A 16,728-nucleotide genomic window follows, 5' to 3' on the forward strand; every position below is an offset into this window, starting at 1 on the left:
CTTGGTGTTCCTCACCAGGACTCACAGGTGCTCTGACTTTGCAGGATCTGCTGCATCTTGCAGGATCAGATCTGGCAAAACAAATTAACAACAGCAAAAGAGCCTTTATTACAATTTTAGACAAAAATAAACTATATTCAATCTTTACCTTCAACTTTTTGTGTCACCTCTGTCTTTATGTCACAACTGCCCAACACATGTTGTTCCACCCACAACAGAGAAAATGCTGGATCCAAAGCAGCTGCTTTAAGGTACACTGGATCTGAAAAGGGGGCAGTGATCCCATCTTCGGCTCTAGCCATTCGCACACGGATAAAGATTCCAAGAAATCTTTTGTTCAAAGATGCTTGGAGGCTCCTGACCAGACCATTCAGGAAATGGACTTGAGGCTTCAGTTTCTCCAGGTGGTGATTGAGGGACAGCACGGATGGAACAACAGCACTAATCGTGACTATTTTCTCACCTTGTGTCAAATCTGTTGCTTCTCCAAAAGGCTTCAAGATGTCCACCATCTCCTTCAACAGGTTCCGCTCTCGTGTTGTGAATAATAACTCCTTGTGCCCAGCCATTTCAAGAACAGCTTTTTAGATGTTCACATTGGAGAAGTGCCTTCACTTGTCTCAGTGTTGAATTCCATCTTGTGATTACAGCTGCAGGGATCGCTTTCTGTTCACCAAATTCAGCTTCAAACACATCTTTGAATGTTGTGCTTGTGTGCAGTAGAGAGCTGAGCTTAGATGACTTTGAAAGTGAAGGAGATGCCACTTTGGTCTCTGACAAACCATCTCTCACCACCAGCTGAAGTGTGTGTGCAAAACACTGCAGGCGCTGTGTCTTTGCCATAGCAATTACACACTGAGGTGGGCCAGATTTTCTAACCAAAACAACATTTCCCTGGCTCAGACATTAAACACGACCATGCTCTCATTGCAAATTAAACACAGTTGTTTTGAACTGTGATGTGTTATGGACAGAACAGGACAGCATGCACAGGAAACACGGGAGCACGAGCACAGACGTTTGAGTGAGACACGGGAGTCAAGGGAGCTCCGGGGATTTATTGTGTACTGGTTATTTACCTGACTGTAAATAAACGCACTGTCTTCATTAAAGAGTCCAGTAAATAAATGTCAGACTTACAGCTCCTGTTTTACTGCATTAAAGTGATCAGATGACTTCAGCACTTTGACATGGATGGTAGTGAAAGCAGGAAATGACAAATGTAGCAGAGCAGCAGCGTTTAACACGTCTGAGCTGGAAACAGGAACTCTGGTATGAACATCATTGATAGAACAGCTTCCAGCCTCTTTTGTTCGGCTACAGTCTCGTTGGATTTGCATGTAAAGATGCAAAGAGACTAAAATGGTTAGTGTTAGGAGGTCAAAGGTCAGAGCTCCTGTGAGTCTGAGAGCAGCCATGTCAGGAGTCTGACCTGAGCCAGTGTTTGACATGAACACATCAGCACTGCTGTCAGTGAGCCTAACGACAGCCGTTAGCATCATTTCAGTGTTTCAGTCATTTAAAAACACTTCCTGTCACTGTGGTGGTTACAGTGACATCATGCAGTTTGTGCTTTGACCTCCAGAGGGCGACAAATCAGCACAGACAGAGAGCTCCATTCAAACTTTGCTGCCATCAGGAATAATTCTTCAAATATAATCATCAGTTTAGTGCTGAAATATTCAAACGCTGCAGGAAGAAGAACAACAAAGTGATGACGGATGTTTGTCCTTCAAACAGGAAGCAGAAATAAATCACAGCCTGCCAGAGAGGAGGGAGTTTCCGAGGTGCACCTGAACGCAGCACACAGTGTTTCGATGGTCCTTATTTTGAAGTTGTCCTCAAACGCCTCTCTGCGCGTTTCCTTCCTGCTCAAACTTCCCTTTTTTCTGAGCCTATAGTTTGCTGATCGTCTTTGTCCGGTAATGTAAATGTTCATGTTTGATTTCTTCACACAAGAAGCTGTGTGCGTTTGTATTTCCGGTCTCTCCATTAAAGTAATGTTTCCTGGCTAACATCAGCTGTGTGCAGCTTAGCACAAATCTGCCGCTCCATAGTTCACGGTAACGGACTCACAGCTGGACCAACGAGGCCCGGTAAGTGACGTGGAAACAGATGTTTCTGCGACAAACAGAAAATACGCAGCGAATATTTGGTCTGTAGATGCCATTTCTTGCTCTGCTCGCTCTTCTGTTGCTTTACTTTGAAGAGAAGAAGAAAAGTTTTCCGTTAGTCTCCGTGTTTGAGGCTGTCGCCTACGGAGCCCCCCAGGGGACATGGGAGAAAAAAAAATTAGGGAGAAAAAAAGAAATTAAGACGGACTTTTGCGAGAGCTCGCAAAAGTATTGCGAGATCTCGCAAAACTTTCTGGCGAAAGTTGAATTCCAACAATGGCGGCAGCTACTTAGTTGTAATATGACTCTTTCTGGGTCACAAAATACACTTTTAAGATATTTTGAGGCGTGAATGTAGTTGTGTAAACGTCAGATACCTGCTCGGTTTACAAGACATCACATATTTGCAAAAGTGCTCCGACGTTTTTGGAGATCTGACACCCACTAGCTCGAAGCTAACGGGAGGTCGAGACCTACTACAGCCGGGAGGAACACCGCTTTCCCAGCACATCGTGCCTCGACCTCCCGGTCGGCTTCGAGCTGGCGGCCTCCGAAGAATGCGGCTAAAACTTTTGCGAGCTCTCGCAATACTTTTGCGAGATCCCGAGTTTGTTTTGCGAGATTTCGCAAAAGTCCGTCTTAATTTTTTTTTTCCTCCCTAATTTTTTTTCTCCCATGTCCCCTGCGGGGCTCCGTAGTCGCCGGATGTTTGTTCAGTATTCTCGGATGAATAAGTAAATCTGTGTTCATGCATCTGGAAACACGCATTGCTCCACAGGTCATTACGTCTCTCACACTGATTCATGAAGTCATGCAGCTGCTCACAGTGACGTCAGCGCTGAACAGCAGCACAGCTTCTGTCTTTTTTCAAACTTTATTGAGAACAACAAAACGGGAAATGGCGCACCATAAGTTGATGAGACAATAGAAAGGCTACCAGGGAAAATCAAAGCACCGCTCACTGTAATACGGAGGACAGAGAGTAACCATGGCGACAGGGAGACACGCCGTGTGCCTCCCAACCCGGTAAAAGATTTCATTAAAGAACGTGTCAGTGCTGAAACCTGCTAAAATGTCCTGCGTGCGCGAGTCTGGTCGATAGTAAAGACACGTGTGTATGTGTGTCACTGATGAACTTGGTAAATCATCAGTGTTTACTCACGTTAGGATGTGTGCGTTTGTAAAATAGTTTTAGTGTTTTCGGATTTTTTTGTGTTGTGTGGATCGAAACAGGACTTGGTGAGTCCTCAGAGGTTTCACACAAATCCCTGCACACATTTGTAAATGTTAGTAAACATGTGCACATGAATGATTTGTGTTTCCTCTGCAGGTAGAAAGTGTGTGTGAGCTGAGCAGCATGGATCAGTGTGAGGACAGAGAGGAGGGAGCCCCTCCCTCTAAAAGAGCCAGAGAGAGCCAGACCAAAGCTCAGAGGTGAGATGACCATCTCTAACTGTCCATGACTCTTCTCCATGTCACAGCTCAGCACTCACATCACTGCTCCATCATTATTCACAGGAACCAGCCTGGACCTCCACCCAGCTCTGTGTCCTGTAAGAGTGACCAGTCTGCAGACCGTCCCATTAATTTTAAAGTCTCTGCTGCAGAGAGGTGAGCTGTTAGCAACATGAAGTCTTTGATTTAAATGATTTTAATGTTTCCTGGTTTTTAAAAAGCATCTCTGTAGGACAGCAGTGTCTCTAAGGGCTCAGCTGTAACTGTCAGTTTATCTGGTTTTAAGATGCATTTTGTGACAGAATTGTCTGTTTTTAACTATTTTAATCAGAGGAACTAAACACAAACATGCACCTGGACCCAGCTGTGTGTCCTGTAAGAGTGACCGGTCTGAAGATCGTCCCATTAATTTTAAAGGCCAGCCTGTGTCTGCTGCAGAGAGGTGAGCTGTTAGTAACATGAAGTCTTTGCTGTCCCTTTGCTGTCTGATTTAAATGATCTGCTTGATGCTGTTTCCTGGTCTCTAAACTGCATCTGAAAGGAAGTCACTGAGTGAGGAGTTCCTTTATCCTGTAAAACATGTCCAACATTTAGACTCCTCACAGTAGGACCATCAATAACATCGACTCACCTCAAATTAATGTTAAAGCAACGGCCGTTCTTTGAAGACGTAAGGTGCAGATATTTGTTTAAAATGTAGGAGCAAAAGTAAATATTGTCAGAAAATAAAATTAAAATTAAAAAATGTATTTTTCAATGTCTCCAAAGTGATATGTGATTAAAAGTATGTCATTTGTTTTAATTGAGTCTAGTTTAGTATGTAATTTAACGGACTTTTGTTTTTTTCTCCAATGGAGCTGTTGACATTAATGTCATTCCATAAGAAGTCAAATTAAAGTCAGTCTCGAGTCAGAGGTGGTCAGGGAAGAGATTACCTCACTCATTTCATCAGTGTTGTTCCTGACAAGGTGTAAACAGTCATTTCAGGCTCACGTAGAGACGTCCAAAGAAACTCAAAATATTTTTCTCTAAGAGTTCTTGTTAATATCTACGTTAGGCAACACGTGTTACCTTGTTGTGTCTGGTTGATGTTCCTCTTTCTCATCCATGAAATGAAGAGAGGCTGTTGTATCATTACCAGGTAAACTTGCATCAAAGTCTTTGTCAAAAATAATGTGTCAGTTAATCTGAAAAAATCATTTTCCAAAAAATCCAATGTAACATTAGAAACATATGAAGATGTTCACACATGATCCAGAATCAAGGTGAGTGATGGTGTAAGAGGAAATCTGTGTGCAGTATTTAGTGTCAGAAGCTCTGAATGGATGTGTGTGAGCTTTAAATGCTTGGCTGGGAAAAGGCTGCTGTGTTAATAAAGTTTATTTGAAGGCAGGAAGAAAAGCTGGTAAAAATAGCAAACGTGTGAATTATCAGGCTGATCAATTTTGTCATTAAGACACAAGATTATCTGATGGGTTATAAAACATAATCTTTCTCTGCATGAGAGTTTTCAGCTGTTTAAAAAATACAGCAGCCAGAATCTAATGGATATTTGATCACATTTCCCCAGTAATCAGTGTTTCAGTCATAAAAACACTTCCTGTCACTGTGGTGGTTACAGTGACATCATGCAGTTTGTGCTTTGACCTCCAGAGGGCGACAAATCAGCACAGACAGAGAGCTCCATTCAAACTTTGCTGCCATCAGGAATAATTCTTCAAATATAATCATCAGTGTTTGAGCAGCTATGATATCAGGGACAATCTAGACATGTGTGACAATACTGAACATGTCACATGACACACCTCAAACATCATGTGATCCACTCTCAGTCTGCACTTTCATTCATGACTTCAACAGGTTGAAACGAGCTTTCAGTGAAATAAATCTTTCATCACAGGATGGTTGCTGCTCCCTGATTGGACGCTTGGTTTCAGCTCTGCTCTCAGGCTTTACTGCACAGGTGAAGGTAGAAAGTGTGACTGGATCTATAGACTGGAAACAGAGAAACTGACTGCATATAAAAAAGTTTTGTTCCACTCAAAGTAAACAGGATGTCAGAGCTGAGCTGGTATTGGTATGTTCACATTCATAGTGTCATTTCCAGTAGGTGGCCTCAGTGAACTTCACACTGAACCAGTCTGACCATTTTGAAGGGAAATGAAACAAAAAAATCTGTTTCTACTCAATAAAGTTATGTGAAGGCAGATGAGGCCCCAAACGCAAAACTCACGGAGACAGGAACTGAACTCAGGAGACGTTGACGACGCGACACTGAACTGAGGGAGACATGCACATGAATACACAGAGGGTTAACGAGGGAAGTGGGAGCACACGGGGAACAGCTGACACAGATAATCGTAATGAGACAGGGCAGCAGTGAACACAACATGACACATACTGACGAGAGACTGTCAAAGTAAAACAGGAAGTACACAGAGGTGCAGACAGGAGGAGAGAGAGCACAGACATAACGGGGAAAACATGGAATAAAACCCTCTGTGTATCTGGGCTCACAGATACACGGGAGGTAACCAAATAAGGAACATCTTAACTGAACAACCGAGGAACCACGGCATAAATAAAGAACAAAATACAAAACACACAAAACTAAGAGTACTGGGCCAACATGGCCCAGGACCATGACACAAAGTTTGCACAGTGATCAGGATCTATGAAAATGTTGGACTGATTCAGTTTGTCTTCTCTAAAATAACATTTTTCTCATTTCCATAAATCATTGATTAAATGATATTTTGATTGTGAATCACACTTTACTGAGTCAGTTGACGTTTTTAGCATAAATGACTTACATTCTTTCTTCATGCGTTCCTGTTTTTACGTGTGTGAACAGGAAAATAAGGTCCTGTTGACTTTGCTCCAACAGGAAGTGGCATTGACTGTTTCCCACAGAGAGCAGAGTCATGTCACTCAGACTTTTAGTCACTGAGAACATTTTTTAAATACATTTTATTAGATAGTTACAGAGAAGACTGACAGAAAAGGGAAAGACATGTGGCAAACGGCCGTGGGCCGGACCTGAACCCGGGCCGGCCGCTCAAAACATTTAAAGATGATTTTATATCACAGTCTATATTTAAATAGAATAAATCGGTGTTTATTTTAACCTGTTTAAATACATTTAGTGTTTTATCTCAAAGTATTAATGTTACAGTAATGTGCGGTCAGTATGTAATAATAATTTTAATACGATATTTGAATAGGAATAACAGTTAGCATGTAGATGTTGTATCAGTCTGAAGCTTTGTTATCTCACTTTTTAAAATATGAAAGTGTAGAAGAAGAAGCACTGACTGTAACGCAGTAAATACAAAGACTTCATTTAGCTTCATCATTTTATTTATTCATTTATTTTTATTTCTTATATAAATATTTTTATTAATATTCTTTTCACTGTAAATAAAACAATAGATGCTCTCTGCCAGATTCAAATGTAAAAACTGATATTTATTACTGTTACATGAACACAAGAACATGTTACATGTATGAAGTTCACATGTTGAACTCTGACAGTCACAGATATCATGCATGAACATCATGTGGTCCTAAAGTGTCTGAGTGACCATAAAAGAGCTTTAATGTAGTTTGATGCTGAGGTCGGAGTTTACAGTGAGCTGACTGTATCGTACTCAGAGCTGTTCCTAATGTTCTGTCCATGTGTTGCTTTTTTGGTTTGTTGTTGGAAGGTCTTAAATTTCAGAGTCAGCAGGTGAGATCAGGTTTCTCAGATCCCTGGTGTGGATCATGTGACCTGGTTTCTAGGTTACATGACAGGTCAGAGGTCAGCGACTGTAACTCAGTTACTTCTGTTAATGTGAACTCACTGAGTGTTTGTGGTTTACCTCTCAGACTGACTGAAGTCCACAAGAAGATGATGATGGAGGAAGAGGAGGACAGAGCAGAGTCTGCAGGGTCCAGCTGTCCCTCTGTGAGGAGTGACCGGTCCAAAAATCTTCCTCCACACTTCAGTGGTGAACCTGGAGCAACGAGGTGAGAGAGCTGAACTCACTGAGAAATAATTCTGCACTGACATTATAATCAGTGTTGACTCTGGTTGATTGTCTGACTGTGTTTGTGAGCTGAGAGGAAATGAAAATGAGTTTGTAACCAAAATCAGTTTTGTCCAGTTTTCCTGTAAGAAGCTGAACTCTAATCTAAGAGGATGTTACTGACAGGAAACAGCTGCATCATCTGCAGTCTGTGTGATCACAGCTGCTTCAATCACTTTATCAGAGAATTTATCATTGAATAAAACATGTTTGTGTCTGCAGAGGTCAGAGGTCACAGTCTGCAGGACCCAGCTGGAGTGTGAGGAGTGACCGGTCCAAAGATGAACCTCCATACTACAGTGGTGAACCTGGAGCAACGAGGTCAGAGAGCTGTGATGACTCCTTTACATGTTTGTGTTTCCTGGATAAATATGACCTGAAACATCCTCAGATTGTTACAAAGATTCATTAAAAAGAAAAGAATGAAAGAGAAAAGATCCAAATGTTCGACTTGGTCATTTGCTGTTTGAGGACAGTGATGCTCATATCTGTGGGGAAAGTGTGACCTGAGTGGGTTCATGTTTGTCTTTAAAGAACAGAGCTGCTCTGATTCTCTTTGTGTCTGATCTGTTAAACAGTCTGAGAGGTCACACAGAGACCCAGCAGCTAAAGCCTGGATCATACTGGCTGCTGTTACTCCATCAGGACAACACTGAACCACAGTGGTGTGGATGGAAATCAATCAATAAATTCAGTGCAACATATAACAGCTTAAACTGTTCTAAAAAGGTTTTTTCACAGGTTTAAAAGTGTTTACGGGGATATTTAACAGTTCTTTCAGAAGCACATACGTCAGACACAGGGAAGCAGCAACACTGACTGAACACAGCTTTTAGAGGCTAAATTCACATTTTAATAATGAAAGTGGCTTCATGTGTGTGTGTCCATGGTTCCTCCACAGAGTGGAGCAGCAGAGCTCAGAGGTTCCCAGTGGTCAGTCTGCCCAGCAGCATCAAACACAGCTGGACTCCATGTTTATGGTCTGTACTTGTACAACAACTACTTTATTAATAATATTAATAATAATGCATTTATTTATAGGTCCCTTTCATAGCTGAATAACTGTTTCTTTAATAACTTTGTAAATGACAAACATGATGTAAATTAGCAGCATTAGCACTTACTGATGATGTGAGTCGACACTCGGCTGTATTGAGACGACCACATTAGGTGGAACTCAACTGTAATGGAAACCAGTGGATCCAGTCCAGTCGTGGTGACCTGTGGTGAGTCGATGTGAGCAGCTACTAATGGAAACGGGGCCATAGATGTGTTTGTGCTTAATAACAGTGAATCACAGGATTTTTACATTACTGTTAAAATCTCATGTTGTTTGTTAAAGTGTGCAGTTCAGGGTGTGTTACTAAAACTGTGGTTTGCTCACTTTCCAAAGACCCAGCCCCCATAAAAAGCAGCCAATCAGCTTCTAAGAGTTACACACCCACACATGTCTATCAAGTTAACTCTGGTCTAACACACTTGGATTTAGCTTGAAGAAGGTTCCTGTACGAGGACTGAAAATGATTCAGAGATGGTCTTTCCCCTTTCACATAAATGACCTCCTTGACTCCGCCCTCAAACCAGCGTTCACATTTCCTCAGGACCTTCTTGATGTGTTCTTCTGCCTCCCTGGCTGCTGTGTCTGTGGGGATGGCGTTCGCTCTGTGTTGTAGTGTCCTGATGACGCCCAGTTTGTGCTCCAGTGGATGATGAGAGTCAAACCTTAAATACTGATCTGTATGTGTAAACAGAGTGAACCTTTAAGACCAGCTGTCTGTACGATCAACTCTGTCACCTATAACATCTCCAAGTTTCTGGCTTCGATCATCAACCTGTTGGTAGTTCAGCTCTGAACATCAGTGAAATGTTTCTCCCACTGAAATCACTGCACTCATATGAACAGAATCAATGTTTTGGGATCATGGAACTGTGGAGAATGTCTCAGTTAATCAGATAAAGTCAAAATTACAATTGGTGAAGAGTTCGTGGATGATATGCCCCTTGATCGTAAAGAAGTGGATGTTGTGTAGACTGAAGTTCAGAGTGGTGGGTCATTCATAAATATTCTGTTCCAGCTGCTGGAGGACAACATCATCACTTTTGTGAAGAACGAACTGAAGAAGATCCAGAAGGCTCTGAATCCAAATAAGCCCCAGTGCTTGGAGTTTCAGAGGGAGGATGATGAGCAGAGGAGCAGCAGCAGAGAGGCATTTGTGAAGATCACAGTGGACTTCCTGAGGAGAATGAAGCAGGAGGAGCTGGCTGACCGTCTGCAGAGCAGTAAGAGGATTTATCTAAAGATTTAAGCTGCTGGATAAATGAACATTTTCCAGAGATGGAAGATGGAGCAACATGTTTTAAAGATTAGTTCTTTTTGGAATTGAGTGTTTATTTTTCTTCTCATTCAGAACTTCAAGCTCCAGTTTGTCATCGTACCCTTAAATCCACCCTGAAGAAGAAGTTCCAGTGTGTGTTTGAGGGCATCGCTAAAGCAGGAAACCCAACCCTCCTGAATCAGATCTACACAGAGCTCTACATCACAGAGGGAGGGACTGCAGAGGTCAATGATGAACATGAGGTCAGACAGATTGAAACAGCATCCAGGAAACCAGACAGACCAGAAACAACCATCAGACAAGAAGACATCTTTAAAGCCTCACCTGGAAGAGATGAACCAATCAGAACAGTGCTGACAAAGGGAGTGGCTGGCATTGGGAAAACAGTCTTAACACAGAAATACAGCCTGGACTGGGCTGAAGACAAAGCCAACCAGGACATCCAGTTCATATTTCCATTCACTTTCAGAGAGCTGAATGTGCTGAAAGAGGAAAAGTTCAGCTTGGTGGGACTTGTTCATCACTTCTTTACTGAAACCAAAGAAGCAGGAATCTGCAGCTTTGAAGACTTCCAGGTTGTGTTCATCTTTGATGGTCTGGATGAGTGTCGACTTCCTCTGGACTTCCACAAAACTACAATCCTAACTGACCCTAGAAAGTCCACCTCAGTGGATCTGCTGCTGATAAACCTCATCAGGGGGAAACTGCTTCCCTCTGCTCGCCTCTGGATAACCACACGACCTGCAGCAGCCAATCAGATCCCTCCTGACTGTGTTGGCATGGTGACAGAGGTCAGAGGGTTCACTGACCCACAGAAGGAGGAGTACTTCAGGAAGAGATTCAGAGATGAGGAGCAGGCCAGCAGGATCATCTCCCACATCAAGACATCACGAAGCCTCCACATCATGTGCCACATCCCAGTCTTCTGCTGGATCACTGCTACAGTTCTGGACGATGTGCTGGAAACCAGAGAGGGAGGACAGCTGCCCAAGACCCTGACTGAGATGTACATCCACTTCCTGGTGGTTCAGGCCAAAGTGAAGAAGGTCAAGTATGATGGAGGAGCTGAGACAGATCCACACTGGAGTCCAGAGAGCAGGAAGATGATGGAGTCTCTGGGAAAACTGGCTTTTGAACAGCTGCAGAAAGGAAACCTGATCTTCTATGAATCAGACCTGACAGAGTGTGGCATCGATATCAGAGCAGCCTCAGTGTACTCAGGAGTGTTCACACAGATCTTTAAAGAGGAGAGAGGACTGTACCAGGACAAGGTGTTCTGCTTCATCCATCTGAGTGTTCAGGAGTTTCTGGCTGCTCTTCATGTCCATCTGACCTTCATCAACTCTGGACTCAATCTGCTGGAAGAACAACAAACAACCTCCAAGAACTCTGAAACAAGAGAATCTGCAGAGAAACACTTCTACCAGAGTGCTGTGGACAAGGCCTTACAGAGTCCAAATGGACACCTGGACTTGTTCCTCCGCTTCCTCCTGGGTCTTTCACTGCAGACCAATCAGACTCTCCTACGAGGTCTGCTGACACAGACAGGAAGTAGCTCACAGACCAATCAGGAAACAGTCCAGTACATCAAGAAGAAGCTCAGTGAGAATCTGTCTGCAGAGAAAAGCATCAATCTGTTCCACTGTCTGAATGAACTGAATGATCGTTCTCTAGTGGAGGAGATCCAACAGTCCCTGAGATCAGGAAGTCTCTCCACAGATTTACTGTCTCCTGCTCAGTGGTCAGCTCTGGTCTTCATCTTACTGTCATCAGAAAAAGACCTCGATGTGTTTGACCTGAATAAATACTCTGCTTCAGAGGAGGCTCTTCTGAGGCTGCTGCCAGTGGTCAAAGCCTCCAATAAGGCTCTGTAAGTAAATATGTGTTCATTCCTTTATTTATCACATAAACAGTGTAATGTGTGATGGACCCTTAAAACTTAAACAGATTTAACTAAATCATCATCAGCACTAAATACAGTATATTATAGTTAATGTTTGATAGCAGCAGTAAATGTCAGAGTGTCTTAAACATATCTGGGTGTCAGCTTTTATCAAAGTCACGTCCAGAATCATCCTGTAAGTAAACTTTATTTAAACAGCAGCTTTCACAGGTCAAAAACCACAAAGTGCTTTACAATAGAAACAGGCAATAAAAACACAGAAGATAAAAACATTAAACAGCAAACACTGAACATCATACAGCCTAAAACTAGTTAAAGGCCACTCTGAATACTAGAGTCTGAATAAATGAGTTAGTGGGACCAGTAAAAGCCTTTGACTGGAAGATCTCAGATGTGAGAAGAGCTGTAGGATTGTAGAAAGTCAGAAATATAGACTGGGACTAAAAGTAAGGACTAAATCTTTAAATAACGCCTAAAATGAACTGGTTACCAGTGTGAAGAGATTAAACTGGAGTAATGTCCAGTCTGTTTCATGTGCTGGTTAAAAGCCTCGCAGCATCATTCTGTACTGACTGAAGACGTTCAAAGACTGTGATGGAGCCATAGGTGATAACCATCAACTCCCTCATTGCTCCTCTGGTCTTATTGCTCTGCATCAGTGCACTGCTCAGCTGAAGAGTTCACTTCTATATGTTACAATCAGCATCACCAGTACAGCTCCAAGGATCTGCAGCTGCTGACAGATTCAATCATATTCCTCATGTTTCTTCTGGTTTCCTGTTGTTAGATCTGCATGCTTGATTGTTTTTCAGTCTCTCCGATGTCGTGCACTTTGATTTCCGCCTGTACATATTCTGTGAACCGTGACAATTTGTGACAGAATGCAATGATCAGTGAGGACCCAGAGGACACTGACATTTACACTGTGCAGAATGAGACTTGAGACTTTATCTCACTGCTTTGTGGACGACTGATGGAAGGACTAATCACTATATCTGCTTTAGTAGAAATAATTTCCATGATAATTTCACTGGTTCAGTCTCCCAGAATCTCTCAGTCATATCTTGACCTTTTCCTAGAGTAACTAACCCTCACTCACCAGGATATGAGCCAGCCTTCCCTCTCATTGCTACATACTTACAGTCTTGCCTATCACCTGTTCACAGAATGAGGAGTCATCACTTGTTTTTGTTTAGCATTTAATGAGCAAGTTTCAGGTCTTTATATTTACACAGGGAACATTTTTAAACCAAAACGTTTTTAGCCATAAATAGTAATGCACACTGACATTTGTCTTTCTTTTAAAGGTTCAACACAAGAAGTGATTTAAATTAATCACAAACAGTTTGAAAAATTGTCATTTGATAACAAATTATGTCTTTATTTTGTTTTTGTTTTTTTAGGCTGAGTGTCCCTGATCTCTCAGACAGAGGCTGTGAAGCTCTGTCCTCAGCTCTCAGCTCCCAGTCTTCTATTCTGAGAGAGCTGGACCTGAGTATCAACACCCTGCAGGATTCAGCGGTGAAGCTTCTGTCTGCTACAGTGGAGAGTCCACAGTGTACCCTGGAAACGTTCAGGTCAGATGAAGTCATATTCTGAATTCTTTATGAATTAGCATAAGACGTCAATTAAAATTCTAAGCAAATCAAGATAAGTGTTTATTCTTGTTTTAATAAATATATGAGCGAGAGGGACCTTTTTAGTCTAAAGTTATAATCATCTGCCACATTTCTAATCTCTTTACCACGTGGACTTTTAAAAAAATTTCTGTTCCCCCAGACTGAGTCTCTGCAACTTGTCGTAGAGTTCATTTAGTTTTTCAAATTGTGTTTTTATTTTGTTTTTGTTTTTGTTGTTTAGGCTGAGTGTCCCTAATCTCTCTGAAAGAGGGTATGAAGCTCTGTCCTCAGTTCTCAGCTCCCAGTCTGCTACACTGAGAGAGCTGGACTTAAGTAACAACAACCTGCAGGATCCAGCAATGGAGTTTCTTTCTGCAGGACTGAGAAGTCCACACTGTAAACTGAATACTCTGAGGTGAGATCAAGTTATGTTGTGCTTTTCATCAATTGACAGAATTAACCAATAAGAATCCACTAAATGGGAAAAAGTCAGTTAAACTTCTGTAATAGTTTTATGATAATTTAATGAGCAGAGAGTTATTGATCAATATGTCAGCTACTTTGGTGCTAATGCACTGCCCGGCACATGGAGCCCAATTGGCATTTCCAATAGAATACCAGAATTGATTGACCATTGTCAGTTAACAAATGTCAGTGTCATCCATTTGTTGTCTCTTAGTAAAAAAACAGAATTAATTGCTAAATCTAATAACTCTTTAGTGCACCCTCATTGCAATTTAATAACAGTGTTTGTTCAATGTTGGTCTGTCATTTTTCAGACTGACTCACTGTAAGCTCTCAGAGAGAGGCTATGAAGCTCTGTCCTCAGCTCTCAGCTCCCAGTCCTCTAGTCTGAGACAGCTGGACCTGAGTAACTCTGACCTGCAGGATTCAGGAGTGAAGTTTCTGTCTGCTGGAGTGAAAAGTCCACACTGTAAAATGGAAACTGTCAGGTCAGGATTTAACATTTTCCACTGATGATCATGTTAAACCTGATTTCTATTACTGCATAAACAGTAAATTGATTAAAAAAGTCTTAATGTAAAAATTAGTGTCTGGGGTTTTTAGTGATATTTGTTCACTTTCTGTCTTTCATTTGCAATGAAATGTCCCATCTGCTCCTCTGAGTCCAAAATCTTTTTTAGCAGTGCTTCATCCACCAAACCTTCTAGTTCGATTCCTGTATTCTGAAGGTTTTTACAGAGCTGTTTGTTCAGATATCAGAATTTGATTTTCAGAAACATTTAGTAATAAAAATATGATCAATTGATTATTTCTGACTGAAAAGATGAAATCAAATATATATTTAGTCATAGTCATATGACTCATTGCCTCACTTAAACATAAAATGTAAACAAAAATTCAAAACAATAGATTAATACAAAACAGAATTTGACTGTTGAGCTTAAAGTGGGGAAACCAAAACAGGAAACAACACTTAATCCAATTAGATTTTCTGGATATTTAACATTTGAAAAGAGGTGTTGTTGGAAATCAGGTGCAGTGAATGCTTAAGTTATATTCGCTGTGAAATCAAAACAAATGAACTTAGAATCAGTAACACCATAACATCTGATGACACTGTGTTTACAGACAATATTTTAATCAGTATTATAAGGGCTGTAGATTGGAGCCATTGGAGCTCTAACAGTGTATAAATGTAACAGGGCTTGGTGCTGATGCTAACAGTGCTAGCTGCTTCAGGCTTTATTTGCACATTATTATCACATTTAGCTTATTATAAACACTATATAAAACAGCTAGTACTGCGGGGACTTTTCACAATCTAACATGAGCCAATCACTGAAGAGTCGAGCCATGACAGTTGTTGCTGTGAGAAGAGTGGGGCTACATTCAGTGATGCTAGTTTTAGCCATGTTAGCTTCAGCAGGTGGTCAGTGTGAGACCAGTAGAGCGTCTGCATCAGCAGGGCTCCATTTCACTGCAGTGTCACATTCTTCATATGTCCATGCTGGACATTTGAATAGATTATTGTTTTACATAACAGTACTCAATCTGTGTTGTTGTTGTTGACCGAAATAAATTTCACTTTACTTCACTTCACATTCACTGAATATGTAACGGTTTGGTGTTTTTGTACTTTAAACTTCTTGTTTATTTTGAGCTGCTCTGTTTGATTGCTTCAGGGTTTCTTAGTTTAGTTTTCCTCTTAGGTTTTATTTTCAGTTATTTTGTAGTATTCTGAGCCTTCCGGTCTCGTTAGTTTTAGTTACTGTCCATTGTGTTACACTCATGGTTGTTATTCACTTCCTGTTTTATTTTGGTAGTTATCGTCTCTGGTTTTTTCTTTTACTTCCTCCCCCGACATTTTCTACATTAGATTCAGCTGTAGAAGATTTTATTGACCGTTTGATTTGTCACTTTTTTTAACTATAATTGTTGACTTATAAACTATTGCTAAAATGTATTTTCATTAAAATACCAAATAATTTATTACTTTATCATCTAATTAGATTGTAATTCTGTAAATAGGGGTGATAGTGTGGCCTGTGTGGGTTGTCTTCAGGTACTCTTCCTCCCACAGTCCAAAAACATGCATGCAAGGTTAACTGGAGATGTGTGATTGTGAGCATAAATGTTTGTCTGTCTCTGTCCTAGCTCGATGTCTACCTGGCTACATCACCATGGTTACTGATGCTGAACCCATAACCTGGTCTGGATCAGGTTATGTTCAGAGTTTGTGTTTAAAATCAACTGAAGTGCCTCGTTTTCACTGATTCTTTCATTTCCAGAAAGCTTTAAGTGTGATATAGATTCAGTCATATCTGACTAATGTCAGTGAATGAGGCCCAGCTGTAAAGTCACAGCAGTCACACTGTATGTGTCTCATTGTCACTGGAGTTTAGGCTCCATGCATTCAGCTGGTGCTGCAGAAAAAGTAGAAATGTTTCTGTTTGGTTCTAATCTGCTGATGAGTCTCTTTTACAAAGATGCAACTGCAGCTAATCCTGCTCATGTAGCCAGTTAGTAAAAACTCAAGTCACTGTCAGACACAGCAGACATTTAGTGATAATCTCACTGTATGTGGTATTTTAGCGCCTCCTAGTGGTGAACATGTGGAGTGGTGTTAGTCTGGGTGACGAGTGTAACTGTTGAGTGAGAAAGACTGTGGTCGTGTCCAAATTCATGGGCTGCATCCTCCTGAGGACCCGGCCTTCGCGGTCTACGTGGGCCGGGTCCTCAGAAGGTCAGGTAGGCTGGAAGTAAACG

The 16,728-nt window shown here is 41.4% G+C and overlaps 1 protein-coding gene and 1 pseudogene across 5 annotated transcripts in view; one reads left to right on the forward strand and one right to left on the reverse strand.

Moving 5' to 3' along the window:
* The window catches only part of LOC146577938 (zinc finger BED domain-containing protein 4-like), a 3,012-nt pseudogene extending 1,140 nt beyond the window's left edge, over window positions 1-1,872 (reverse strand).
* A 5-nt stretch (window positions 1,873-1,877) lies between these two features.
* The window catches only part of LOC146577939 (protein NLRC3-like), a 37,023-nt gene continuing 22,172 nt past the window's right edge, over window positions 1,878-16,728 (forward strand). Inside the window, exons 1-12 of one of the 5 annotated variants that reach the window (XM_085268450.1) lie at window positions 1,878-2,096; window positions 3,445-3,548; window positions 3,633-3,725; window positions 3,901-4,011; window positions 7,440-7,580; window positions 7,862-7,960; window positions 8,541-8,619; window positions 9,715-9,919; window positions 10,048-11,845; window positions 13,282-13,455; window positions 13,739-13,912; window positions 14,277-14,450. In XM_085268450.1, coding sequence (XP_085124576.1) covers window positions 3,472-3,548; window positions 3,633-3,725; window positions 3,901-4,011; window positions 7,440-7,580; window positions 7,862-7,960; window positions 8,541-8,619; window positions 9,715-9,919; window positions 10,048-11,845; window positions 13,282-13,455; window positions 13,739-13,912; window positions 14,277-14,450 — 3,125 coding nt within the window. In that variant the 5' untranslated portion in view covers window positions 1,878-2,096; window positions 3,445-3,471. The other 4 variants (XM_085268453.1, XM_085268451.1, XM_085268452.1 and 1 more) reach the window with 4 other exon arrangements.

The sequence above is a fragment of the Mchenga conophoros genome, linkage group LG3 (assembly GCF_057382185.1).
Source record: "Mchenga conophoros isolate Kocher_MC1m ecotype Shallow Benthic linkage group LG3, M_conophoros_male_GT1.1, whole genome shotgun sequence".
In the NCBI taxonomy this organism is placed as follows: Eukaryota; Metazoa; Chordata; class Actinopteri; order Cichliformes; family Cichlidae; genus Mchenga; species Mchenga conophoros.